General features: G+C 50.6%; 1 protein-coding gene across 9 annotated transcripts in view; it reads left to right on the top strand.

Moving 5' to 3' along the window:
* The window catches only part of Gckiii (Germinal centre kinase III), a 93,395-nt gene extending 67,833 nt beyond the window's left edge, over positions 1-25,562 (top strand). For 7 of the 9 annotated variants that reach the window (XM_076428767.1, XM_076428775.1, XM_076428771.1 and 4 more), the window contains 9 exons: positions 6,844-7,068; positions 17,848-18,013; positions 18,386-18,543; positions 19,013-19,198; positions 19,431-19,576; positions 19,663-19,930; positions 20,222-20,584; positions 20,804-21,019; positions 21,403-25,562. In XM_076428767.1, the coding sequence (XP_076284882.1) occupies positions 6,844-7,068; positions 17,848-18,013; positions 18,386-18,543; positions 19,013-19,198; positions 19,431-19,576; positions 19,663-19,930; positions 20,222-20,584; positions 20,804-21,019; positions 21,403-21,483 (1,809 nt within the window). In that variant the 3' untranslated portion in view covers positions 21,484-25,562. Of the gene's footprint in view, positions 1-6,843; positions 7,069-17,847; positions 18,014-18,385; positions 18,544-19,012; positions 19,199-19,430; positions 19,577-19,662; positions 19,931-20,221; positions 20,585-20,803; positions 21,031-21,402 lie in introns of all 9 variants that reach the window. The other 2 variants (XM_076428768.1, XM_076428772.1) reach the window with 1 other exon arrangement.
* The last annotated feature ends 2,022 nt before the right edge of the window (positions 25,563-27,584 follow it).

Genomic DNA, 27,584 nt, shown 5'->3' with positions numbered 1-27,584 from the left:
GGCTCCCTCTCGCGCGACGAATTACTCTCGCGGCGAACGAGGTCGAACGGCACATGGCGCTAACGCACACGGCTCGTTGAACTACTTTCGAATTTTGAAGCTCCTCGCCCCTCCTTCCAGAATCTTTCTCGAGGCGACATCGTCCCGACGCTCCCCACGATCGCCAATTGAATTTTTATGGAAATACGGCCGGTGTAACGGCCAGCCGGCGCCGTGGAATCCTCGACAATTATCTAACGACCCCGTTAGAAAATCGTCTTGGTCCACTTCTGACCGACGTTTCCTGGTACCGACGTCAATTTTTCCGATTAGGCATTCCACGAACCGCCGACCGCTGCCGCTCACTTCACCGAGACAATACCTCGGTATCATACGTTGCTTCCTTTTCGGGAAAATCCTGACTCACGAAGAACGCTCCGCTCGCGTGCCCGGCTCTCCAACGTTTATTTCAATCGCTCGTTCGAACGGTTTTCGCGTGTAATTCAATTAACCCGACGAACGAACTTCTTCATCGTTTATAATCCCCTAGCGGAAAGAGAGAATTTATAGAAACACCGTGCGGGATCAGTTAAATTTGTCTCCAAGAGAGAATGCAGTATCGACGCGTTATTATTAGACGGCGGATCTTGATGCAAAATAAAAATTGTCTGCGCTCACCGCAAGATACAGGAGCCAGTTAAAAATGTCTTCCTTCCCTCAATCATTTGAGTATGGGGGTAGTAATGTGTCTACAGCCATTATTGTCATAATCGCATACAGAACTGCAGTCTAGTTTTTATTAGGACAAGTGGAATCGGCCGGTAATAGACAGACAGACGCTGGAGCCGGCAGGTAGGTTCCGGCACGAGGAGCGCGTTTATTTACGGAACTGGGGGAGATTTATCACGGTTTTACCGATATACTCCGGCGAAAAATCGATCGCCGGTATGAGCAAGGACGCGATTAAAAATACCGGCTCGTGCCCCGTGGCACGTTCTCCTACCGTCTGGCCGGGCACGGTCCCGATCTCCTTCGGCCGTCACTTTCTCCGGCGAAGTTAAAGGTCACTGGTCTCTCCTCGGGTTTTCATCGGGCTCGACTTTATTATTACGTCTTGTTTCACGGGTCGACGGTCGCGTAACGCTTTGTGAAAACGCCGCCGAACGTAACGCCGAGCCGGCCGCCTTTTTTCCATGACTTTCGCCTCGCGCCGGTTAAATTGCTGCCAGAAAATACAGTTCGGGATTGTCGGGGACCCTTTTTATGCCAACCTTTTGGACCGAGCATGGGTTCAACGCGTGAAATATGCAATCCCCTTTGTTGCACGCCTGTAGCGTTTGTTCTCGCGCGTCGTAGAGCCGATTGAAAAAGTTGCGAATATTTCTTCTGCATTCTGAGAGATCGTATCAGTCCGTTATCAGGCCTATGTGCTTACATTGTTCGTAGATTAAGGTACTGAAAAATCGCAGTCTGGATAATGCGTCGAGCTCTCGTGTTCCGGTAAGATATTCGTTCTTTCCCCTCGACTCGAAGGAGCACTGCAGACCCGTAAGACTATCGTCGAGATTCGCCGAATTTCCACGCGAACGCCCGGCTCCCTCGCATCTGGGATCCAGTTACACATCGTAATCCCGCGGCCCCCGTAGAATTTTGTTTGCCCGTTCTATTATTGCCGCTGTTGACACTGCTGATTGACCCTGGAACACCGGCAGCGTCTGGCCGAACACGCGAGGCGTGCTCGTCACCGGCGTCGCACCTTAAACATTAATTCCGAGCAGTCGCGAGCGTGTTCAGACGGGCGTGCTGTACCCGGGGATCCGGAGACACTCGCGGCAGTTAGCGATAAATAATTATCTCTGGAGATAAACTCGGACGCTTCGCACCTCGGGTGTCGTTTCTACTCGTAAACACCGTCGGATTGCCTTCGGCGAGATAAAAACTCCTTGTCTGGCAGCTCGAATGAATTCCAGTTGAGATCATTCGCGAATTCGTCGACTTCTCCGATTCGCCGATGACATGTCTGGAAAAAACAAAATACCAGAGATACTTAGAGCGCTGCGACTTGGACTTTGATGTTCAAGTACTCGTGGGGTTTCGGACCCGAGTTAGAAAACGAGCCAGGAGCCGTCGTTAAAATAGACTTGTCACGTTGCGAAAGCCCGAAGGCAGCGTAAGGAAGTTGGCAGAGGCGTGTGCGAAGATATATGCGCTTGTTTGGACACGTCCGCGGCTTTCAGACGCGTCGTCGTCGAGGAACCGCGCGAGGTGAGACGGAGAGAGAGAGACTCGATTCCTAATTAACACGCTCGTCTACCGGGTGTACCGAGGCAGCCTCGTTCGAATGGAATTCCGCCGGTGCGTATCCCCACCGGCCGGTGTTTCTTCTCGCGGAAATATTCGAGTCCCGTTAACGTTTATTGGCCCATTATTTATTCCCGGTCGCGCGTAAACGTCTGAATTTGTTTATACCGATGGAAGCCGGCTCTCCAGCTCTGGCTCGGAGCGAAAACGAACGTTCACCGGCCTCGTTTTATAGGCGGCCGTGCCCCGGTAGTGATTTCACACAATGGGACCGAGCTGGAGGCATTAATTGCTCGATGGCGGTATCGCTCTGTCAATTATATAACATCGGCCGCGCGAGCATAACTGGGTCGGCAGCCATGCAGAGCGTAACGCAGCGGCTGGTAAGCCTTTCGACGCGAGGCCGATGGATAATTCAGTTTTCGAGCGGGCAACTTGTCCATCAGCATTCTGGTTACTCTCTCGTCGTGCGTACCGTAAGGCTGCGTTTATAGTTCCTGACTCGCGTGCTTTTCGTCTCGCGTGCTTTTGGTCTCGCGAGACAGCGGGTCAGAAATTTCGAGCGGGGTCGACGGGCCCACTGTGCCCCCCGCTGTGCGTGGCACAAAAAAAGGTCTCCGAAGATATCCTACCGCCTTAAAGGAAAGCTATCGGTAGTTTACCTAAACGAACCGTGAAGCCGTAGAGACCTTTTTTCGTGCCTCGCACAGTGGGCCCGTCGACCCGCTCGAAATTTATGACCCGCTTGTCTCGCGAGACCAAAAGCACGCGAGACGAAAAGCACGCGAGTCAGGAACTATAAACGCAGCCTAACAGAATCACTGACTCGCCGTGCCCGTGCTCTGTACTCGCTGCTGTATCGCGGCGGTCCAGCCGGCAACAACGGCCCACCCAGCAGAGCACCAACTTCCCCGCTAATTGTCTGACCACGCGCTGGTATAATTCACTGGCCGAGCTCACGACAAGCTTTATTAACTTCCGAGAACCTCAAATTGCGTACTCGGTCTCCCCGCAATCGCGACGACGCCCGCACGTTTTTCTACTTCAATCGTTCCTGCCTTTGCATCTCGGACGCGACACCTTCAACAAACCCAATCGCCATGATCGCGAACCCTTTACTCAATCGGCCTACCCCCGAGCTATCCGGTACTCACGCGTCTTTACGGATTATTATTTGATGAAGGATACGATTGGAGTGGAGTTCTCTTCTAATTATTATAAAAGACAGCCTAGTAAAATTTAAACTAAACTTTCTTGGATCTTGAGCTTTTTCCAGAACTGTTTTATCTCAACATTATTTAAAAGAATATCCTGAGCTTCCTTAACGCCCGTTACTTCTCTTCGATTCTCGTCCCTGGCTCTCCGGCCAGATTTCCAGATCACTCCGACCACGAACGCGTGGTCTAGAGCAAAGCCGGGGATTCCTTGTGGAATATGCTGTCGAGAGCGAACAACAAACTTGCTACTTCCAAGACGACGCGTAAATTCCCAGCAAAAAGGGACGACGGAGGTACACGTTGTGCGTCGAGGGGGTCGTGGCTTCTAAACGCCCGCACCTAATTCCGTTCTTCCCGCCGAAAGTTTTCCCTCGCGCGAGTAACGCGATAAAAACCGGATAGATGAAGCGGGAGGGGTTTGAGGCGTCCGCAAACTTGGTTAATATCGGCACGGGGGTAGCAAGAAGCTCCGAAGACTCTCTCGAACGAAACGCGGAGAGGCGATAGGAACTTTTAATCACGGTTTTTGCGCGAGACTCCATTAGCCGAGAATCGTGAAGTCCGACGAAGGAATCGGTGGGTTAATCCTTGACGCAGTTGGATCCGGATACCTCAGATTGCGTGGATTCGTAGGAGAGAAGGGTTCCTTTTGATCAGTCCCGAGGAAAATCCGGCTACCGATGTTTATCCTTTGATTATGCGGCTATCAGGCGACGAGATTGGGCCAAGAAACCGGTGAAAATGACGACGAACCCGCGGATGCAGCAGCCGGTGCTCTCCAGCTTCCCTTGTCGGCACTTTAACCACCTACGTGCCCCGACTCTCCCGCTCTCTGTGCCGCTGACACCCGCTAATTATAATTTGTGTCGTGAGTTTCATGCAGTACGCCCGGCAAGCAGACGGGAAAAGGGGCTAAGATGTTCCTGCCGCCTCTCGACTCCGCTGCAGCAACATCACACGACAACCTTCTCCTCCCCCTTCCTTCTACTTCCTCATCCTCCTCATCGTCCTCCTACTCTTCGCTTTCTGTCCGTTGCAAGCGCAGCCAATTCCCTTCTCTCGCCGACGCGATTCTTCGGTTTTTCATCTCTTCCCTCTTGGCACCCGGAAACGCGAGTAACGGCCGGCTCTAATCGCCGTAACGACAGCGGTTTACGCTCGAAAGAAAAGGAAGGGAATCCAGGCCGCTCGGAGGCTGTTCGTTCTAATTTTTTTTATTCTCCGCTCGAAGACCGTTCTCTCTGCCCCCTTTGAACCCCCGGCAGCTTCCTCCCCGCCTACCGGTTTCCGTGGCTTCCTTTTTTCGCCGGTGTTTTCGGGCCAATTGATTCCTCCGCGGGAAACGCGATCGGAAAGTTAAACGGGTGGCTGGAGAGAAGAGACCCGGGGTCACTGATCTCCGGTTTGCCTCAAGTAGTAAGAGCTCGGGACTCGCCCGAATCCCGATGGATCCGGGTATAGCATCTTACTGAAAAAGTTCTCCGCTCTTGAAACCCTGATGTTCAATTATTCCTAATGAATTTGAGAAACACTAACCAAGCCAGTCGGAAATCACTTCCTCCTAACCTTATGGATCCCAGTTGCTCTGCGGGGATCTTCGTGGAATCTTCCCGAGGAAAATTATAGTAAAAGACAACTGGGCCCCGGGATTCGATTGGAGGAGCGTCGTTTCCCTGGGAAGCCGAGAACACCGAAGGATCCCAACGGGAGATGAAAACGTCGATAAACAGACCGACTTCTGTCTCTCTCCCTCGATTTTAGAATCCTCCGGTGTTTGCGAGTCCCGCGAGGAAAGTAACGCGGATAGGAGGCTCGTATCAGTGGCCAGGCAGATTGCGAACAAAGGGAAGCGAGGCCGGAGACAGAGTGAGCTGCCGCGGCAGCCCAGCCGGTCGACGAAAATGCGGAAAATCTGCTTTGCAAATTTCCTCGAGCGCCCACCGACGACGCTGTCGCCGGCGTTCGAGAGCGTCTCAACGCCTCGATGAATTTACAGGCTATCGATTTTATTCCCCGCGCTTTTAGCGCTCTCTTTTCCGGAGAGTCCGGCGACCCGTGACTCTCTCTTCTCGGTAATTATTTTATCATCGGAGAGCCTTTCGAATATCCGAAGCTGTACACCCCGTCAAAATTTGATGGTAGCTTTATTTTATGTTTACCAGAAAGAGAACCATTCGCCGAGGAGAGGTTTTGCTTTCCCGGTAAAACCGTGAGAAATAGCGTTCCGATGTGCAAGCGCGGTTATGCAATTGCAGCTCGGCTGCCGCAAGCCGATTGCATCGAACCTAATCAAGAGAACGCGCGCGATCGATCGATTATACACTTTCATCCGCTACCCGGTCTGACGTCACGTGTCATCAGTTAGAAAGGAGCCAAGGAGAACTGCATTTCTGGGGGCCGGGCATAACTGCATTTATTAGCTTCCGAAGGACAGGCGGTCGAAGAAAGTACCGCGTGGATCCGCCTCGCGAATCTCGGATCCTTTCGAGGATGACGCGTCGCTTAATTTTATCCCGGCAGGACTCGAATACGTATCCGAGTTGCGACTCGAGCTGCAACTTTGTCGAGACGCCGTTTTTAGAAAACAGCATCGCGCTCGATCGAGTAGAAGTCTGACATTTTCCTTTCCGTGTTTGCGAAGTGCTGTCCGCTGTTCTCCTCCATAATGAACGAATCCGTATTTTTAAAACGAACGCATCGATATCGCAGCCCCACTATTTTTAATACGTTCGCCAATTATTTTCGTTCACCATCCACTTGAATTCTGCAGAAGTTTACCGCAACGAGAAGCTAAACTTATCTGCAACTATTCCCGGAAAATCCGTCCTCGAAGGGTACCTCGTACCTCGAAGATATAATTGCTGTCGGTCAACTTGTCCAGTGTAAAACTCTGAGCCAAAGGCGGCAGTTGTCAGCAAACGACTTCGTTGACAGAAACGTGCACCGTTCTCGTCACGTGATCCTCCTTGGGGAAGGAACGAGAGCCATGAAGAGCAGACCAGGGCCATCAGGAATATGCGGCTTCTACTTCGCTGAGAGCCCGTCTTTCTCGACTGCTTCACGAACTTTGCCAAAAACCGGCGAGTCGTCGCGAAAATTTGTTAAAACTACCGCAATCGCGAACTCGGGCCGCCGTTAAAGTCCGCGGAAACTTTCGCTGTCGCGGTGTCCGCGAGATTTGCCAAAAACCCTCGCTGGTCGGGAAATCTCGCTGAAAGCCTGCCCGGCCGTTTTCCCCCTTTTTCACCGACGTACTCTCTTCCGTCGACGTCGCGACGCGTCGTTCGCCGTTCACTCCGTCGACGAGCAACCCGACTAAACGAGACAACTTTGTTCCCTGTTACAGAAGGTGGACCCAGAGCTGATATTCACGAAACAAGAACGGATCGGAAAGGGTAGCTTCGGCGAGGTGTTCAAGGGGATCGACAACAGGACCCAGCAAGTTGTTGCCATCAAGATCATCGATCTCGAGGAGGCGGAAGATGAGATCGAAGACATACAGCAGGAGATCATGGTGCTGTCGCAGTGCGACAGCCCGTACGTCACCAAATATTATGGGTCCTACCTCAAGGTAATACTTCAATTCATAATGTACAACAAAATTGTGAAAACCATTTTAGGAATAATTAGAGTCATCTTTTTACCACGCTTGCCGTGTCGTTCTTGTTGCAAGCGTCAAATCTTGTAATCGAATTTTAAACCACTTCCCGATGAGCTAGAGACTTGAAACTTTAAACGTAGTTCAGAACTGAATGACAATGCAAAATTATAAAACAAATTTTTAAAAAACTGTGCGTCTAGGAGAAAAAAATTATTTTCTCATTTTTAGTGCATTTTAATATAAGCGTGGTTTTTAAAAAGTTTCTTTTTATATATTTCTTTTATAAACGCTCCACGTTTCACGAGAGAACTCCTTTCGCAAAAAAATCCGAAGAATCCGAGGTATCCGCCGCTTCGGCTCTATTTGCAAATCGCCGCGGCGTTTTTCTCGGCGTGACTAATTGCGAACCAGCCCGTAAAGCCCAGCCGACGCTCCGCGGTATTAGAAACGGTGAGCGTTCGCGTCCGAGCGCTTGTCGAATAACTCAGTCGCGGCTCCTCCGACCACGTGTTTTACGATCGAAACGAAAACCACAGGTTGCGCGCGCTCGAACGAAATCACCGTGGTCAGTTTCGCGCGTGTGTCGGCCGTAAAAAGCCGCGCCGGGAGTATCGCGTGTTGCGGCACGGTTACGGGAAAAATGAAAAAATACAAAAGAGAGAGAGAGAGAGAGAGAGAGAGAGAACCACGCCTTTCTGTCGCCGTTCCGAGCCGATGGTCTCGCACAATATTTTCGGAGGTGGACGATCACGAACCATGTGTTTGGTCCACTGTTAGGCGCGCTACGGCAATACGTCCCCATCATTTTTCATACGCGAAGAATGGGAAGGGCTTGACGGTCGGTTAACCATCGCTTCCGGCTCGACGGTGTCGCGCGCTCGCTTCCGCTTCCTGCGATCGGCTCGCCGTGCCCGCTGCGAACTTATTCTAGAAATAAAATCCCATTCCGCCGCTTCACGGAAAAGTCGAAAGATATTTTCTCGGAGCGACGCTTCGTACACTTGCATAGATAAGTCCTGAGAGAACTAAAAACGAACGGCACTAAATTCTGTTGAATCTCTTGTATCGCGATTTTTCGACATCTTTCACGCGCCATTAACGCTCGAACTTTCGCAGTAATATAAGTCTCGTTAACGCGTTCGCAGCGTGTGTCGCAGGCGGTCCGAAGTTCGCGCATAAATCTCGGGGGAGGAACTAATCGAGACAAACTAGCGGGCTCTTATCGAGCAGCGTTCGCGATACAGCCTTGAGTCGGGAGACTGGAAGAAACCGTCGCGTCGTTTCGTCGTTGAACCTGCCGTGACCGCTTTACGAGCTCGCAAATAGCCGCGGCCGGCTAACAATGCAACAAGAGAAGCTGAAGGAACGCGCGTTGCGTCTCGGCGGTCCTTGAAAGCGTGTCGAGATCACGCAGAATGCAGCTTGTCACGGTTCACCAGGTAGCTCCGGTGAACGGAGAGCCATGCGGAGCTATGGAAACGCGCAGCTGCGAGTACAGAGAACCTTTCCACCGCCTCCGATACCGTTTTCGACGGGATATTCGCCTATTCGGCCGGCGGCGTTGCTCGTCGTGCTCTTTTGTCGCCGGTATCATCGATATCGGTCGCAGGAAAACGGCGCACCACGGCACCGGGGAACAGCCGTTTCCGTGCTCCGTTGTCGACGAGTTCCTGGACCGTGTTCGGATCGAATACGGACCGCGGACAGCCGGATGGGTAACTAACGATCGCTAATGACCGTTTCGCGCGGTCATTAAGGAAAGTTCTCGGAGGGGCTTAATATCGGGGCGCCGGGCCGCTTCATTTCATAGGTAATCATCTCAATTTTCCGGTTCCCGAGCCCGGAAACGAAGGGAGGCTCGCGCAGGCACCCGCTGTAATCCGTTTCCTCGTTCCCCGGCCTCCCGCGGGAGAGAATCGCCCGGCTTGTTTCTACCCCTGTCTCGCAATTAACGCTCCCCCCTGGGCACCGCGGATAACGATCGGAACGATGCGCTGTGTTCCGTGTTCCATCTTCCCTCGCGAGCTCCGAACGGATTCCGTCTGCTATCTTATTCCAATCGCCAGACATTGTTCCGCCACCACCGCGGCTGCCAGATTTCGAGCGTGTCTTCTGGGCATCGGCGGTGATAAGAACCGCTGCGTGGTCCAAGTTTACTCCATGCCCTCTGGCACGGAACCTCTCTTCGTTCTTCTTCTCCCCTTTCGTCGTTGCTCGGTTTCTTTGTTTCGTTTAATGTCGTTGGGCTAACAACTTTCGGCTTCGCCTCTTTCATTCCGTGCCACGGCAATGCAATCTCCCTTTCCTCCTTATCGTCGTTCTCCGAGCCGCGCGTGGGTCTATTCTTATTCGATCTTGTTAGGCTAACAACCGCTTCTCGCTCCGTTGTTTCCGGAGTTCGGCGCATATCGTTTGCCCGCGAAAGAGGAACGCGGTTGCGCCGTTCGGCCAGTTTATCCGGGAACGAAGGATTTCCAGCGAGCGGAACGGTGTAACTGGAATAATCTGCGGGCCGCTCGGTCAGCAAGGTATCTCGGACCAAGATTACAAGTATTGCGTCACGCGCGAGCCACGTCTTCGCTATTGATTTTTGCAGGGTTCGCAAGCAGCCGCGATAACGGCATTAAAATGATCCCGTGGCCCGTGTGTGTTGCGTACGATTATATCCCACGGCACGCGGCCATTGTGCCGCCATTAATCACACCGCCGAGCCACACCGCACCCCTCCGCGTCGCTCGCACAAAAGGATCCTCCGTCCTCCGCAATCTCATTCTCCTCTCGATACCTATTCTACGCCGATGCCGCGGAAAGAGACGCGCGAGACGCCGAACAAAAGCACTTCCGGAGATTTCCTCACGCCCGCCTACGAGATCTCGTTTTTCCCATCGTCCTCGTTTCTGCTGTCCGCGCCCAAGGATTCCTACTCTCACTCCTTTTTCCCTCGACGCACACTCGGCGACGCGTTAAACAACCTTCTGTCGCGTTCAAACGCCGTAAGTATGCTTTCTCGCGAACCCACCCCCTTGTCGCTACTTTTATCGGCACTGTCTTCGCCCGAGTCGCTTCCCGAATTTACCGGAATCAAGTGCCAGGATGAAGTCGAGCGCGAACGCGAAGTGGGAAGAAAGGCTCGACAAGCCAGTCGCGTCGACGGAGACGAGTGCGAGTCGATTGAGAAAGGTAAAGCGTGTCCATTAACTGGAAATCGCCTTGTAGAATGGTGGTCTATCATTAGCGATATTGAAAAGTCCTCGGGCGAGCCTGTGGATGGGAGTTGGGGATGCTGCTACCGCAATACGCGAAACGAATCGGCTCGTCAGCGCAACGGTGATAATGATCGCCCCGTAAAAAAACTGTTCGACGAGGCTATCGGATGCCTACGCGGACGTCTTACGCGCCTGATGTCATCGCATAACGGGTGTACCCGTCCGTCCCCTCTCCGCCTCGCAGCGGAGCCATCCTGCCATTCCTGCCTCCGGGAACTGTTATTAAGTCGATCAGCTTGGTCAACAACAGTTATCGGCCTATTGAGACACTCCTCTTCGGTGTGCTCTCTCAGCTACCGGCGACTCTCCTTACCCCTTCTCACTTTTTTCTCTCTCTCTCTCTCTCCCTTTCCGATCGCTCGAATCCGCTGACAAGCGAGTATGCCGAACGCGTTCGATTAACGAACGTCGGCCGCGCGAGGAATTAAACATTTTTATCGGCAAATATTTGCGCCGCGGAAGCTTTTCGATTAGGTTCTCCGACGGCAAAGGGTTCATTCACCTCCGTTGTCGATATTTGAACCTGTTACACGAAGACGAATCGCCTCGTTCCATTATGAACCCTCTAATAAATTTTCTCGATTTATCGACACGGAGGCGGGTATCCTCCTCGAGGAGTCGTCGTTCCTCGATGGAGACCGATGCGTCGCGACGCTCTCTTCGCGTGGAATTCCCGTCTCGTTCAATTTCGCGCCGGCAAATGAGAATGGTCGGGGTCTGTAGTTTTCTAGGAGCGACGGAGACGCGACGTAGGTAGGTCGAGGCGAGCAACGGCGAGACACTCCTTAACGTTTCTCAATCCGGACACATCGCGGACGACGAGGGGCGTTTTGCCGTGAATTCTCTCCTCGCTGCCCTCGCGTCATTTTCCCTCCGTTTCCTCCGCGGCTCCCCTCCCCGGGGACGGATTATTATTGTTCCCCGACGGTACTGTGTGTCGGACTGCTCCGTGAATGCCGTTCAACGTTGCGTTCTCGTCTTTCCCGTGCGTCATTATTTAATGCCTCCCCTTCTCCTGCTCTCTCTCTCCCCTATTCTTTGTCTCTCTCTCTCTCTTCACTTCTCCCCTCTTCCGCGAGTAATTACAAACCGTCGAATTGACAATCGAGCGCTCGGCCAGCCCGCGTCCATCGAAGTCGATTGTCCCCTTCCCCTGAATTCGTTTCGACGACGCGACGGGGTAAAATTGACTTTTTTCTGGAATCGGCGCGATACAGCACCCCGATTCGCAACGCATTATCGGAACTGCATCTCCAGCGAGATCCTGCAGCCTCCACCACCACCGTCGTCATCACTACCACCGACTCTCATCCCCATTACGCGCGCTTCATTGTTTCCAGCGAACAAAAGACGATTCTCCGCGGCCCGCGCGCCGCGCTCAGACCATCGCGTCGCGTCGGGACGAGCATCTCGGCTTTTATGAACGGGTAAATCTAATTGGACGCTTATTACGCGACCCGCTGCTCGGCCTCCAATACTAAGCGGCCGGCCTCTCCGCGGAATTACGATTCCGTCGTCCTTGCTGGCTCGATAATAATCGATCGAGATAAAGGACGCGAGCTTGTGTGTCACCGCGGTGGAATTAAGCACGCGAAGGTTGCGGTTAAACCGCCTGATCGCGAATCTGTCAGCATTCCGCGGGTCTTCCAGAGTAGGTTCTTCGAATGTTGTTGTTTTTCGATCGGCAACAGGTTCGACTTCGGACGCGAGAGCGAGTATAGATGCGTTCGACTCGGCAGAACCGCGAGCTTCGCTAGGATACAACAGTTATTTCGACCTGTACAAGCGACCGGGGCAAACGCGATAGCTGCGAGCGTTCCGGTAGACCTGGCACAGGCGTGCCGGTACAGACGTACCCGACAGGTTTACCTGAACGCGCTTAGCCGGCTTCGCTTGCACCGTAAACGGCGATTTTTCAACGGGCGTGTGCACCAGGACGAAAAAATCCCCGATGCATTCCTCTCGGACCGTCTTCGGCGCAACCACGTATGTGGGTTAAGCGGGTAACCGGCGGCAAAACAGGCTCCTTTTAAAGCCACCGTGGCGAAATTAATAACCGCGCGCCGGAAAAAAAAGAGGAGAAAGACGAACTCGCAGGAGGGCCTCGGGAACGTTTACGTAACGCGACGCTATGCGATGCCGATGAGATGCCTCGCGATTCATCGCGACCGAACCGCTATTATTAGTCGACCAATTTCCTAATGGCTCCGGGCTAAGAATAGATCCGCGGCTCGACGACGCCCAAAAACAACGATGAATTTCTTTCGCGCGGCACCGAGCGACGCGTCTTCCTCGTTCCGCGGCAATTACCTGTAATTGACGACCCGCGGAAATTGTCCGCTTTCACTTTCATCCCGCTCTCCGCGCCGGCCGGTGTCGACAGACCCCGCGATTAATTCGACGTTCCTCGTTGCTTGCTCCGTTGCTCCGCGTTCCCTCCGCGCCGTAAAAACGTCCCCCGTCGCAGTGCACGGTTAGCGTTGCTCAACCCGTCCCTCCTCGCTGCGGCCGACAGCTATTGAAAAACCCTTCGCTCTTGTCGGAGACATTCTTTTGAAATGGAAATCGAATTATGGAAAACGCGCGCTCCACGATAACGATTCAACGAAAGGTAATGCCTCTGTAATTGCTCTGTTCCCGGGACTGACAGTTAACGAAGCAGTAGATCTTAAAGCTGTGCAATGTCCAAACATTACGACGCAGTCTCGACTGACGACTTCCTTAATCGCGTCTAAACAGCTGTTGGTACGTCTGCACCGTCTTATAATTTCCTGGAGGGACATTCGGTATTTCGGGATCGAACGTGTCACCGAGCCAAACGCGGTCTTTATTTACTCGCGATTCATCAACGTTTAATTCCGCATTTTGCCCGAGTCCGAAGAGCGGCCTATCTGCCTGCGTCGAATATCGCAGAAGCGCAGATTAATTCCATCGCGTCGTTCATCACTGCCACCGGCACGTCCGCCGTTTCGCGAAACAGAGGGACAAAAGGCGACGCGCGACAGAGACGCAAAATCGGTCATTAATCACTCATTCGTTCGCCGGGTCTTTTTGCTTTCTCCGGGCGACGCGACGATGCTCCGCGAGTCGTTCGCCCGACAAGCCGGCCGGGCTCCTCTTTTTTTCGACGCGACAAACTGGAAGGCGTGTAATATTTGCTCGACGATGTTCCGCGTCGCGTTTTATCCCGGTCCGCGCCATGGAACAAAAAGGAGAAGCTTGTAAATCCATCGACCAGCCGCTCCCGCTAAAACGAGTTATCTCGTCGCTGTGTTCCCCGTGTTGTTCGCAATTTCGGAATCGTTCGCAGAGAGAACAGCTTGGGTGTATCCTTATCGCGAGAATCTTTACCGGAGTTTATCTCGGGGAATCAGTCGGTTGACGGATTAAGAGTCCGCGCCGTTGCCTCGGGGAACGCCAACAATGGACTCGGTTAAGTTAATCCATTAGCAGTTGCCAAGAGGGTTTCCCGATTTCCGGAAAAGTTGCCGGGAGTCGATACGACTTGTTAGAGAAGTTTCGCGCCGTGTCTTGTCGAGGTCTGTCGCGGGCTGGGGGACGACGGGAAATTGAAGAAAGCCCAGCAAAAGGGCTCGACCGACGCGACGCGCGACGCCGGAGAATCCTCAGCTCTCGCGGAAACATTTCGCGACAGAGACTCGACAGACCGCTGTTTCCATTAGCCTCGAATAACTAAGCAAATACAATCAATAACAAACGTACAATCTCACTGTCCCGCTTCGCGAGCATCGTTAAATAACTTCCCGAAAGTCGTTTCTTAATTTCACTGCAGCTTCTCGTAATTTCCGAGAAGAAATACGCGAGCCAGGCAAATAAACAGAAAAGAATACGGGTGAGGAATGCAAGCGACGGCGCTAAAAGTTTCGGAACTTCCCGAGTCACCTACTAACGGGTTATCGTCCCCGCGCGGAATAATTGGGCTCGTAAAATTTGTTTATCGGTGTCAGATTGCTCGTTTGGAGACATCGCCGCTTCCCGCGCTCCTCGAGAGGCCCGGCTGAATGCGACGTTCCAGACGTGACACTCTCGCGACGCGGCTGTTTTTTAACGCGAGGCGACATTCATTAAACTGAAAAGGATTCTTCTTTTTGCTCTTTCTCCCTCTCTCTCTCTCTGTGTCTCTCTCCTCGTTCATTCAGCGAGCCATCCACGCTCGCTCGCTCGTTCGCGAGATAAAAGAATCGCGAGAACAAGCGGGGCTCCGCGCGCTGCAAGCAACGAATGGAAACGCCATCGGCTACGATAGGATTAACGTCGTATTTTGTTTTAATCATTCGCGCGAGGTTATCGGGGACCTGCGGCTCGCTATCGCGCTTTGTGCCCGCCGAAACGAAATGAAAATTCGCCTGTCCGACGTAACCGGGGCAAGAATGCCGGGCAAAACGTCCCGCAATCCAACAGGATCCCGCGTCATTTTTAAGTAACGCATTTCTGTCGGTCACAAAAATATTGGGACACTTAAAAAGACGACAACTTTTTTAATATTGGACCATGCGATTTGAACAATATCTACATTGAATAGATAAAAACTTGTTTTGTATCTTTTTTTGCGATTTTTTCCAAGACGAAGCAAAAACGAGCAAATCTCTAAAAGACTTTTTATCGTAGTTTTTCGATTCCCTACACGCTCCTGAAGTTTTGCCATTTAAATTCGGGACACTCTGTATAAAATTAGGTCCTATTCCAACGGCTATGATACACAAAATGACCGCGTGAAACAACATCGATAAGCTAAGTTTATGTTTATGTTGTGGCGCCAAAATAAGACGTTGGCAAAACATCAATAAATCTATCTAAATATCTAAGAAACGATTTCGGGTTCGGTAAACAAATTTTTGAATACTTTCCTACTTACAGAAATACCAGTCAAAATGACTGGCATTGGTATACGCGGCCATGATACAAAATTATTTTGATTCTGAAGAAATTAAACAAAAATAAGATTCATTATATTACTCCTCTAGTTATCGCTGTAAAAGTCATTACATTATTGCGGGAAAAGAATGTAACATGAAGTAGGAATTTTAAAATGAAATTATAAAGCCAGTCATTTTGACTGGCCTGGTAGTACTAGTGTTAAATACATATTAGATTAAAGAACCAAGTCCTTAGTGGGATTGAAATAAATCCCACATCTACCCCGCGGGATTGCAAACCCTAGTTGCGTCGCGAAGCCGGCGCTGCTCGCAGAACCGTTTCGTTTTATTTCGAGACCGGTATCCGCTTATTAGAACCGCGAGTAATTATTCCCGCCGTGTCTGTTTGTCTTCCTTAATTAAAACCGCCTCGCGGCGCTCGCCAACCCCAAAGAAGAGACCCCATTCTTCTCGCCCTCCGAAAAAAAAGTCAGAGGGAAACATTTAAAGGTCGCGTTTCGCGGGTTTCCGGTTCACGGTGCCACGGGCTGACGACGAAATTCCTCGGTTTCGGATACCCGAAAAACGTTGCAACTTCGTGCGGATGCCATTGCGATTGCTCGAGGAAGGTACCGGGTATCGAGACAGCGACGCGTAAACTTCCGGCTCGCGAGTTTCGGAGAGGATTCGCGACGAATTCCCTCCAGCGTTCGATCGGTGGAGAAGATCTTCTAAGCTGGCGTTCTCGGGCGAGAGTGAAATTTAATCGGCAGCGGGATCCGTAGACGCTTTTTCGCGACCACCGAGACGGCGCTGCAGCACTCTGGTAATTTTTCCGCGGGCCGTGGGCGCGATACGGCGGTGCTCGCGTATTTTCTCAGTGGCATCCGAGCGAGATTTCTCTCGTCGTAAAAAGGAAGGAACAAGAGCGACAACGTCGGCTGAGCGAAATCCAAGAAAAGCGTCGTAATGCTTTTCTCTGGGTGGCTCTCTCGCGCGTTTACTGCGACCGACCCGTTCCCGCCTCTCGAAGAGAGGGAAGAAGTGTCTGCTGGATAGGGGAATGATTTAGCAACCCCTGGTTCAGTCTGCAGAAGTGGCCTGGTTGAAAACCGGGTTGAACGAACCCTCCGCGAGCATCGCCTGGCCACCTACGTCGACGAGCAAGGGATCTACATGAGAATAAACGCCGCGCCGCGCAGCGTCGCGCCTTCTGACCGTACCACGATGATAAATGGTGCCATTTTATGGCCGACCATACACGCTCGACCCCGCGCCATGAATACCGAACACACTAGACAACCGGAACACTCCGTGCTAGCCACGTGAAAATTATACCCCATAAACTGCCGGTACCTGTCAACCTCGCGTCCATCCTGACGGCTGATACATGATCGAGAGGTGATCCAGGCTCCCCCAAGACGTTCCCTTTCGTTTTCCCCTCGTTCTTCCGCCTGGTTTAACGCCTAAAATCCACTTTCCTCGCGACAGTCTCGCGCGATCAGCCGTTTCTCGTATCTTTTCACTTTGCATAACGATTACAACAATAGGGGAGCACAAAGTGTCGCCATGGAATTCATATTCCATATTCTCGGAGGCGTACGAGCTGTTCATAGACCAAAGCGATTGATCGACCTTTTTAGTTTCTGCTGTTGATCGATTCTAGCACAGTGGTTTTCTAAATCACTTAATCCAGTTTAAATCCACTTCTAAATCTTAATCCAAAAATTAAGTGAAAGAATGTCTCATTAATTAAGACTCGAGAGTTAATTATATTGAATCATAGTATAACAATAAAGTTCTATTCATTTTGCATTCCCATTAAATTTTTTAAAAGCATGTTTACCCGCTGTAACATTACGCGTCATCAAAGAGGCCTGTGAAACCATTTGGGTTGGCCAGGCCTGTTGTAAACAGACCTGCAAGGGTTCTCAGCTAAACTGGTGACCCGAAAGAGGTCTAAGGAAAGGGAAAGGCTATTCAGAGCAACCGGCAGCTTCTTCCATTAAAATCTTTACAGTATCCACACGGGGCTCCGGCGATAATAGAATTAATCAATCTTCTATCTCGATTCGAACCGTGTCTGAAATTAATCGTCTCTGTCCATTGGCGTTCGAATAATTGAGGCGTGTGCGTTATTGCCGGTGCGTAAGGCCGGCAGCGCGGCGAGTTGGACATCGATGTCGGATATATAATTATCGGCGAAGGTGCGGTCTACGTTGGCGCGGTTATTACGGCAACAAAGATTGATGGTTGCCGGCGAGGTCGCGCCGTTTACGGACGGCAAACGTAATTTTGCGAGAAACAACCGATACGCAGTGTTCTCTGAAAATAACCAAAGCCGGGTCAAGCTGGGTCGTCGACCGTCTCTCTTTCTGTCCGAGAGGGATCGGGTCGCGTTACGACAGCAGGATTGTCTATTGTCGTTAATTAGCCTCTCGGGAAGGTTCATTTTCATTAGCCATCTCGGAGGCGGTACGTTTTCGAGATCGGCGGGAAAAGTCAGGGGGAAGATTATAGCCGGCGCAATTTCGCGGCGAAGTTCCCAGACAAAGCGTTTTGCGGATGCCACGTATAAACGGGAATCTTTCTCGTTCTGTTTGCAGGGCACGAAACTATGGATTATTATGGAGTACTTGGGTGGCGGCTCGGCCCTGGACTTGATGAAGGCTGGCAGCTTCGAGGAAATGCATATCGCGGTGATATTGCGCGAGGTGCTCAAAGGGCTGGATTATCTTCACAGCGAGCGGAAGCTCCATCGCGATATTAAAGGTGAGCCTCCCGCGTGATTAAATGTATAGAGAAATCGTTAGCGTCCCTCGGACCGGACGATCTCTTGATCGCCAACGCTCGTCGAGGCGTGCAAAAGTCAGGCCAGTTCGGTTTCTAGTAAAATTGCCGAATTTTTCAGCTTCGCACAGGCCTGAACATTTCGCAAAATATCTCATATCTCGCTGCAAGAATCGAGCCACCTTCAAAATCTGTACTTTCCCGGTTTTTGCACAAAGGTCTCCAATTACCGAGCTCCTCCGGCTCTTTGAAAATAGCCGTCTGAATCGACGCCAACATCCGCAGCCTTTGATTCGTTAGCTTCCGGCAAAGATTCGCGACGCTCGTACTGATTGTTTGCTTTCGTTTTAAAAGCGGCGAACGTTCTGCTGAGCGAGATGGGCGACGTGAAACTGGCTGACTTCGGTGTGGCCGGACAGTTGACCAACACGACCAGCAAACGAAACACTTTCGTCGGAACGCCGTTCTGGATGGCGCCGGAAGTGATCAAACAGTCCGCCTACGATTCGAAGGTAATTACGCTGTTCCAATAAGACCGTCGTTTCCCAGAAGCACTGGCTGTTTTTTAGCCGTGCAATTCCGAGACCGCTGTTTGCTCCAATCGAGTCACGTGACGCGGCTGATTTAATTTGAAAACTTTACTTTGGACACGGAGATTTAACCTTCGTATGTACTGCGCCGCGTTGGTCCATATCGATCCGACTCTTCGGGAACCTAATTCGTCTTCTCCCGATCACTGTCACAGTCCAGCAATTTTTACCAGAACATATTTGCTCGTGCTGGAAAATCAGTTTTCAGTCTTTTCACTCTAGCCTTCAGCTTGAAGATGTATTTATCGCTCATTTAACGTTACTGTCACCAATTTCTCTATGCTGGTGCATAGGATGGTACCTAACAGAATGCTCGCGAAGAGGTCGCGCAGTCGTTAGCGTCCGATTAGCACCCCGCCGTCAGTTAACCGTAGAACGGGTTGTTCCGCAGGCTGACATTTGGTCGCTGGGCATCACGGCGATCGAATTGGCCAAGGGAGAACCGCCGAACAGCGAGCTGCATCCCATGAGGGTGCTCTTCCTCATACCGAAGAACAATCCCCCGCAGCTAACCGGAAATTACACGAAGCAGTTCAAGGAGTTCGTCGAGGCCTGTTTGAACAAGGACCCTGAGAACGTGAGTCGATCCTCCATCCGGCTACGTGCTTGTATCGCTCCGTTAATCCCTGTCCTGTCGTTGTCGCTACTCAGCTCGGGTCTAGAGCGTCTATCCTCGTCGACGATCGGTTCGACGATCTTCTATCGATATCGAATTTCGCGGACGAAACGATTGTCGGTGAGATAAGGACGACCTCTGTCCTGCGTTCTTTCCGTATCGTATGTAACAATCGTTGTTCCGTCCGGTGCAGAGGCCAACGGCGAAAGAGCTGCTCAAGTTCCAGTTCATCAGGAAGGCGAAGAAGAACTCGTACCTGATCGACCTGATAGACCGGTACAAAAAGTGGAAGTCCCAGCGCAGCGAGGAATCCGAGACGGAGAGCGAAAATTCGGACTCGTGAGTGCCAGCGCGCTGCGCCCTATAACACTCCCGGTACGGGTGACCTATATCGAAGAGAGGATTCAAATCAGTTTTTCTTCCAGGGAGGAATCGAAGCAGGACAGCGACATGGACGAGCCCTGGATAATGACGGTGAAAGGTCCCCACGGGATGAAGGGCCCTGTGGTGCCCATGCTGCCGCTGGACGAGCAACCAGCCTCGTTGACCCTAACACACACGACCAACCATAATCAGCAGACTAAGCCGCAGGCGAACGGAGCGTCGAGGTCCCCACCTAAGGACTCGACGTTGAACCATTACAGAAGCGAGTCGACGGACTCTGTCCGCGATGGCCAAGCGAAACACACGCCGGTAAGCTGCTAGTCCCGCGAAACCGCGATTAAACCCGGCCCAGCCAGCTTTGGGAGCTTAAACCTTTCCGGTAGTCGCTCAGCCATCGGCCGGTAGCCATTATTAGAGAGATCGTAGTCTTCTGCCGCTTAGTCTTCGAGATAACAGGCTTCGTCTTTGCCGCGTGGGCTTATCAGACCGCATCGCAAAGCCGTGGGGACAGAGTTGCTCTATCGTTGGAGGCTCTGTGGAAATGACCGAGTGGTTAGAGCATCGATATCGAATCTCTGTAACGTTAATCGTGTTTTCCAGTCCCGACCGCACGAGGCTGCGCCACCCCCGCCAGTGGACACACGAGAGAAGCGGGACGACCGCGACTACAGGGACTTCGACAGAGACTCCTCGACGAGGCTGAAGAAGATCCGCGAGATCATAGAGAGAAGGGACAGCAGAGACAGCAGAGATAGCAGAGACAGCAGAGACAGTAGGGACAGGGTCGAGACCAGGGACAGAGGGGACAGAGATAAATGGGACAGAGAGGAGGTCAATGCTTATGAATTGAGGAGGGCGGACCACAGGCCAGCGGAGAACAAGCAGAGACCCAGGAGCTCACAGGATCTGAAGCACCCGCGAAGCGCGATCCTCTCCGGTGTCGTCTTACCCCTCCTTTCCGAGGTAAATATCCTCTCTGATCGAGAACGCCGCGGGGAACTATTCCGGATAAGTCAACGGCCGGTAGAAGCGTAAAAGGTTAGGCTTCGGTACAGTCGCCCCGAGGTCTAATCTTTTCAACTCCTTCGCGATCCAATGCCCGCAGCGAGCGGCAGCCCTGCGCGGCAATAGCGCCGGAAAGATAAGATGGATGTACCTTTTGTTCCTCCTTATTTGTCCCAGCTTCAACGGAAGCATCAATATTCGACAAGAGACAATAACGGCGAGGGCGGAAGCAGCATTAGCAAGAACGGAGGCGCGATAGAGGAGCTGCGCAGCGCGTTCGAAACGGCGGAGCGCAACTCGCCAGGGATGACCGAGGCCCTCGTCAGCGAACTCCTCAAGTCCTTACTTCCTGCCAACCACTCGGAAGGGCGGCTGTCCATGCTGATGGAGAAGGTCAGTCTCAGGTAACGATCATCCCTTTACTTCCTCAAATGTTATTCAGCCGGTGTCCACGCTGAAGCAAGATCGAGTGAAGTTTATTCGGTTGCTTCAGTGTGAGCATTGCTTAAGAGAAGGCTTCTGCGAACCCCTTTAGAAAACTGCGATTTTTATCCTGCAAAGGTACACTATCTTTCTGTGTAATCTAGTTCGAGACAACGAGATACAATGATTGCACAAAACACGGTGTATAAATGTCACATTAGCGCAGAGAAAATTTGATAACGGTTCGCGAGATCCCGGTGTGCCGTTGCAGGTTGGGATAAAAATCGCAGTCTGGTCAAGAGGTGTAATCTGGACATGTTTAATTGCAGTACGACCGTTCTGCTTGTTTCCAGGGATACGTAGGGACGCGAGAGGGCGAGGGCTCGCAAGAGAATGTGGTCCGAGAACATCTTGACGTTGTAACGACTCGTTAATTCTCGTTTATCAGATTTATTATCCCGTTACGAGTCGGTACGTTGTCGACGAGTGCCGGGTCCGAACGTGAGAGAGGAAGCTAGAAGAAGAACGTCGCTGCAACGGCCCGGACAGTGTTTTTTCTTTTCCCCTTCGGTCTGCGGCGAGCAAAACGACGACGGAGCAGTTTCGTTTCGCTCTCAACGTCCCCCGACACGAGTCACGGGCAGACACGAGACGTTCCAGCGACGCTTCGCGACGCGATTTAGTCCGATATATATATTATATATATATTGATTTCCATTTCATCGACGATTCCGTTCGAGAGTAACAGAGAGCGAGAGAGAGAGAGCATGAGATAGAAAGTATGACACAGAGAGAGAGAAAGAGAGAGAGAATAAGTTCTATCTAGATCTATCCGCTAGAGTAACAGAGTTGTACCATCCAATCGCCGCCGCGCGAGGCGACAGTTACCGTTTTAACTCCCGAAGACATTAGCCCCTCACTATCCCACCCGAAAAAAAAAATGAAACGATCGTTAACAAACCGTTAGTATATTTGGGGAAAAAAATTACGACGAAGAGAAACAGAAATGGATAAACGTAAAAGATTAAAATGTGCAAGATGTAGGTGATAGTCGAGAAATATTTTTGCAAATCATGCAGCCACCCGTTCGGAATTCTTTGTACGTTCTTCGTGTTTCGGTATCGACGCGCGACCGCGAGGGCAAACTGGGAAGACGCGTAGCATGTGTGATAGTCTCAGCCGGTGTCTGACGGATAGAGAAGAAAAGGGTATTTCGTTGACGGGATCTTGCCTCATTGTAGATACATCCGGAACGTGCACTATACATCATCTTCCCAGAGTATATATGTGGTAACACGTACAATTAATAATTTATTTGTGGAAAAAGGAAATATAGGACTAAGTTTACGATAGTTGCGCGAATAAAAGATAACAGTTCACAACTAAACTACTGATTACTAAATTAATAACAACGACTATTCAGTTCCATACTCTCGACTTCCTACCCTCAACTTTCCAACGACAACATGGGAATGTCTTAAAGCATCGGACAGTCTTCCTACGTATTTCGCTATGCTCTGTATCGATATCCGTTCACCCTGCTCGTGTATGTAATGGTACAGGGTGCAATCGACTGATTCGAAAATGGAGACAAGCCCGTGGTCATCCGTCTGCGTGATACTCATCAACAATATCACGTTCTGATGTGGGATTTCGACGAGTACATCTAAATCAGCTTTCACTGCATCTTTACATTCCGGATGAATGTGCCTTTTCAGAAAAATTCTTGTGTTTTGCCACTCGGCAACAAATTAGTTCGAGGTATCGGTCTTCCGTGCCCGCTATCCAACCGACCTCAAAAATCTCCGAGGCTGGTACACAGGGTATGCCACGGAAGACAGACTTGGATTGCTGCGATTTCCGTTCATTATCAGATTTCCTGTTATTATTTCTCAGACTACGACTTCCCTTCCTCTAACTGATCCCTCTCGGAAACGAAAGAAAACGCAGTTTTCTCCACGCTTGACCCATCCATACTTTTCGAATATGTTCAATGGGCCGGAGGCCCGTCGTCGCTCGCAATCCAACGCTGGTCAATGTCGCTTTCCTTTTTATGGCTTTTTTCCCGGCCCTTGCCGCGTGAACGTCCCACAAAGGTACACCTAAAAATCTATGTCTTAAAACTATATACCGGGTGCCCGAATATTCCCGATACCACATATATATAAATATATAGATAGATATATATATTATAGACGTGTTCTAAATCGCATCGGTAACCAGACCAGTAGAGACGTTATTTATTTAAAACGATTTCAAACGGTGGGACGAGAGAGTGCGAGAGAGAGAGAGAGAAATTGTTGTCCCCTTGAGCTCTCGAGCGACAACGCGCGTTCCCGTTGCTTCCCGCGTTTAGTGCATGTTCCGGATTCAGCAGGGGGGGATGTCGAAGGAAGAAGGGTGCCTCCGATACACCGGAGGCTTTGTACATATGTATGTAGCACGATAAGATAGTCTTATTGTTCTGATGATCGACGTCTCTGCCACTCGGTTGCGCAGCTCCGCAATACGATCTCGTTGTAACCGCGTTTGTAGCACTATTTTGCCGACCGCGTGACCAAGCTGACAGCTGGGGAGATGATAGCCCGTCGGCTCTCTCGGACGAGGTGTCAAAGGATATACAGTATTTTATTAGCCACTATAGTCGGCGCGAAATCTCTCGACGGCTCAAAAAAAAGGCCGCTGTCTTCCCTCCTTCTCCACCATTCCACCTCCTCGTTCTTCGCACTGACTCGCGATCGTAAACACCGGAGCTGGGAAGAATACGTCAAACTTAGCCCTTTGGACTCGAACCAATTTTAGTTCGAAAACCAAGACATTTCTTAAACCTAGATCATTTTTATTTTATACATTGGGCATATAAACGTGAACCTGTTTTTCTCATACAACGGTGGAGCGTTTTGCAATTCGTAGAATACAGACGAATTTGATAATGTTAAAACTGTTTTGAATAATGTCATTTTTACTGGCGCCTCACAGTCGCCATTCGAGTGCAAAGGGTCAGTACATTACCTACTGGCGATTATCTCATAATTTCTAATAGATCATTTCAATAACAATTTCAATTGTGAACTAACAAGTCACTTCCAGTATCGAAAATTCTGTTAATAGATTCTATCAATAAATTCCATCTTATTCGGCACTCGACGAAATTTCAAAACGGATAAACCTGTCAACCTTTCAACCGGGCGACTGTTCTGGGACGAGCGAAATAAAATGCGGCATAACAAGACGAAAGAATTTTACAGAACCGACGAGTTGAATTGTCGTCCCCGGTTAAAAGGCACGTTTCCCAGCGATCGCGCGTAAGTTCGCCTATCTCTGATGCAAAGGCAGGGACGAATGCATGCGTGGGAAAGGAGGAGGCGTGAAAATCGCGGTAGACGGGGGCGGAAGCGATCTCGAGCCGCGCGACTGGGTTTGCCTTGCCTGAAAAAGACCTCGGACGTGACTCTCGGGCCGATTCCAGTTTTGAGGGAACTAGCAGCGATACTTGTCGAATAGTCGGCGCGAACCACGCAGAGAAAAACAGCTTTCTTTTTCCTCGAGCTAGAGAGTTCTTCCACTAGATCGCCCGGGTAGAGTTCTTAGTCGAGCCGTTCCACGATCGAGCCTGAGCTGTGATAACTTCCGCGGGACGTCGGCACTTCATCCACGTTGTTTGTAAACTAATGTATTTTATAAAGTATATTATATATATAGAGAGAGAGAGAAAGAAAGAAAAAAAAGAAGAGATTCCTCGTGAGAACGGAGAGACGGAGAAACGAAAGCGACTAGGCAGTCATCATCGCGTGTACATACAGGGTGGTCGCGAACGAAACGGACGGGAGTTTCGACAGCGGACACGGTTCTTCTTTTATTTTATGTTGTTTCTTCGCGACATGGTTCGCGGGCCACCCTGCCACGGAAAATTCCCACGGCGGAAGGTGGAACGCGGGTGTCACGAGTGAGCGAGAGAGAGAGAGAGAGAGTGCGTCCTAGAGAGAGAGAGAGAGCGAGACAGAGCGTTCAGCGAGGGTGGAATTAGCGTAAACAATTGTAACGAGACATAGTATTAATTGCCAGGAAAATGAAGAGAAGTGAGAGAGCGAGCGAGAGTGAGAGAGAGAGAGAGAGAGAGAGAGAGAGAGAGAGAGAGAGAGAGAGAGAGAGAGAGGTGACGAGAGACCTAACTATCGTAAGCCCGCGAGTACATGTTACGTAGTTGCGTTTATTCCAGTCAGCGAGGCGGCGAACGAGAGAGAAGGAGAGAAAAATCGTGAACACCTTCGATTCTCCGCTTTACCACACTCCCCTCTCGTTCTCTCTCTTCTCCGACTCGTTTTCTCCTACCGCCCGTGAACATTATTCTTTTCTTTTCCTTTGTTTCGCTTCTCGAACCGAGAGAAAGAGAGAGAATGGGACACCCGAGCACAGGTGGATTTTTAAACTACTTCTCTTTTCCTTCTATTTTTTTTGTTTTTTTTTTTAGTTGAATTATCCCCTAGTTATCCCTACACTACACTCTATTACCGTTAATATTATGGATTTATCGTCTTATCGTTGTTTCACCGTTGGGTTAGGATTTCTTTTCGATGACTTTTACAACGGTCGCTACCCCCAGTCATCCTCATAAAGCTGCCATAAAACGCTTACCAGCTACGCTCTAATAAAGACACTCTGAAAACTCGAAAGAAAGTTTCAACGAATTCTCTTCCCGCATCTCTTCTTCCGATCCTTGCAACGAGCGACCGCCACCACTCTCGCTAACACTCCCTATTCCTTCGAGCTACCATCGAGCTACTCGGTCGACGCGTTCGCTGCCATCGTGGATGAAAATTCTGTGGTTGCAAGGAGAACCGCCGCATGTCACGATTTCAAAAAATTTCAATTTATACATTAATTGAGCTCTATAGTATAGGATTTATGTATTTGCCAGAAAAGGAGTCGTGGAAATAAATTCGAAAGGCTCAAAAGAAAGCATTAGTGATCAAAACTTTAAACAGCAATAACTCGAAAGTGAGATTATGTGACATGCGACGTTCTTCGTAACAACCACGGAATTCTGAAGCAGAACGAAAGGATAGCTGTCGTATAATCGCTGTGTGGCAGCGGACGCGTTTAGGGTAGCATCGTTCGGCGATCGTTTGACTGTCGGCGCTGCATCGAAGGCTCTACGAGCCGGTGATCGAACGCGTGGCTGTGTAAGCGGTGTGTTTTAATTTAAGGGGGATCCGTGACGTAGCGGTCGGTCTTGCGTGTCCGGATCGTGTCGCGATCATCGATCGTTCCTTCGTTCGCTCGTCGGAGGCCGTGGCCGTTCATGTTCTTCGCAAGTATCATCGTGTCTCCCCCGCGATTCAATAATAGCAATAAATTAGTCAATTCAATCGTAAACTGCCACTGTTAACGCAACTCCACCCCCTTTCTTCTGATATTCGACGCGAGAGAGTATCGTTCGGCTCCTCGAACTCTCCAAGGGTGTCCAAGGTCATCAACGCGAAATTATTCGCGTGTCCGCATAGTCGTACGTAAAAACGCTATAAATAGACTGTGGATTTTATGCGCTGATAACGCGCACGGTCTCGCTCGCGCCGAGCAAAATGGTAATCCTCGGCGAGAACAGTTTCGTTTGTTTGCTCGTCGCGTGTCGAAAGTCCGCAGTCTGTGAAACGCGTGCTCCTTTCGTTTTTCTATTTTTCTCTGTTTTCTATGAGCGTCAACGACGATCGTCGACGCTTCTCTTCTTCGTAAGAATCGTTTCGCAAACGGGTGGTCGCGACGGAGCTGCGATTTCGAACGTTGATTTCGCGGTGAGAAGACAAAATCGAGAAACACGCGAGCAGAACCGTTTCTCTTAGCGATCTCAGATGGAAAAACGCTGACGAATATTCGTAAACCGCACCACGTTCAATCCGAATTACGTGTCCTACCGTAACCAGCACTCTTCTTTGTATTATATTCTTAGCTATTATCCATAAACTATTCAGCGTTATAACATCGTGGTAACAATAATAATAATAATAATAATAAACGACAACTATCGACGTAGAATATAAATATATATATAAATATATATATTTTTTGTATTTTACTTCTACCTTGGCTGCATTGGACTGTATTATATTGATTGTATGTGGCATGCCGAGGGCGTGTACAAATACGAAATAAAGATCAAATAAATGACGATCGACACACGGTTCTCTGTGCTGGCTTTCTCGGCGTAGAGTAGAAAATCGATCTTATTCCGGTGGTTCGCGGTCATCGATTTTCTATTTCTAGTCCCTATGCTCCGACCATTTATGGATCGCGTGCGCCGGTGAATCACTGGATCGGTTCTCGAACGGAACAATGCAAAGTCGAGCGTCTTCCCGCGGTAGTAAATGGAAGAGAATCTTCGTCAGCGGGTTGCGAGCTCGCGTGGGGTTGCCACGTGGTTCGCCAACCTGTCACGCCTTTGCCGCGGCGCGAGGCAACGTCTTGTGCAACGTCTCGATTCGATTTTGCCTCGAGACCTCAGACAGACGGTAGAGTTCGCCGGTAGCCCTCCCGTGCC

This window comes from Lasioglossum baleicum, chromosome 8, assembly GCF_051020765.1.
Source record: "Lasioglossum baleicum chromosome 8, iyLasBale1, whole genome shotgun sequence".
NCBI classification, from domain to species: Eukaryota; Metazoa; Arthropoda; class Insecta; order Hymenoptera; family Halictidae; genus Lasioglossum; species Lasioglossum baleicum.
The sequence above is the reverse complement of the archived record's forward strand: the minus strand, read 5'-3'. Positions and strand labels throughout refer to the sequence as shown.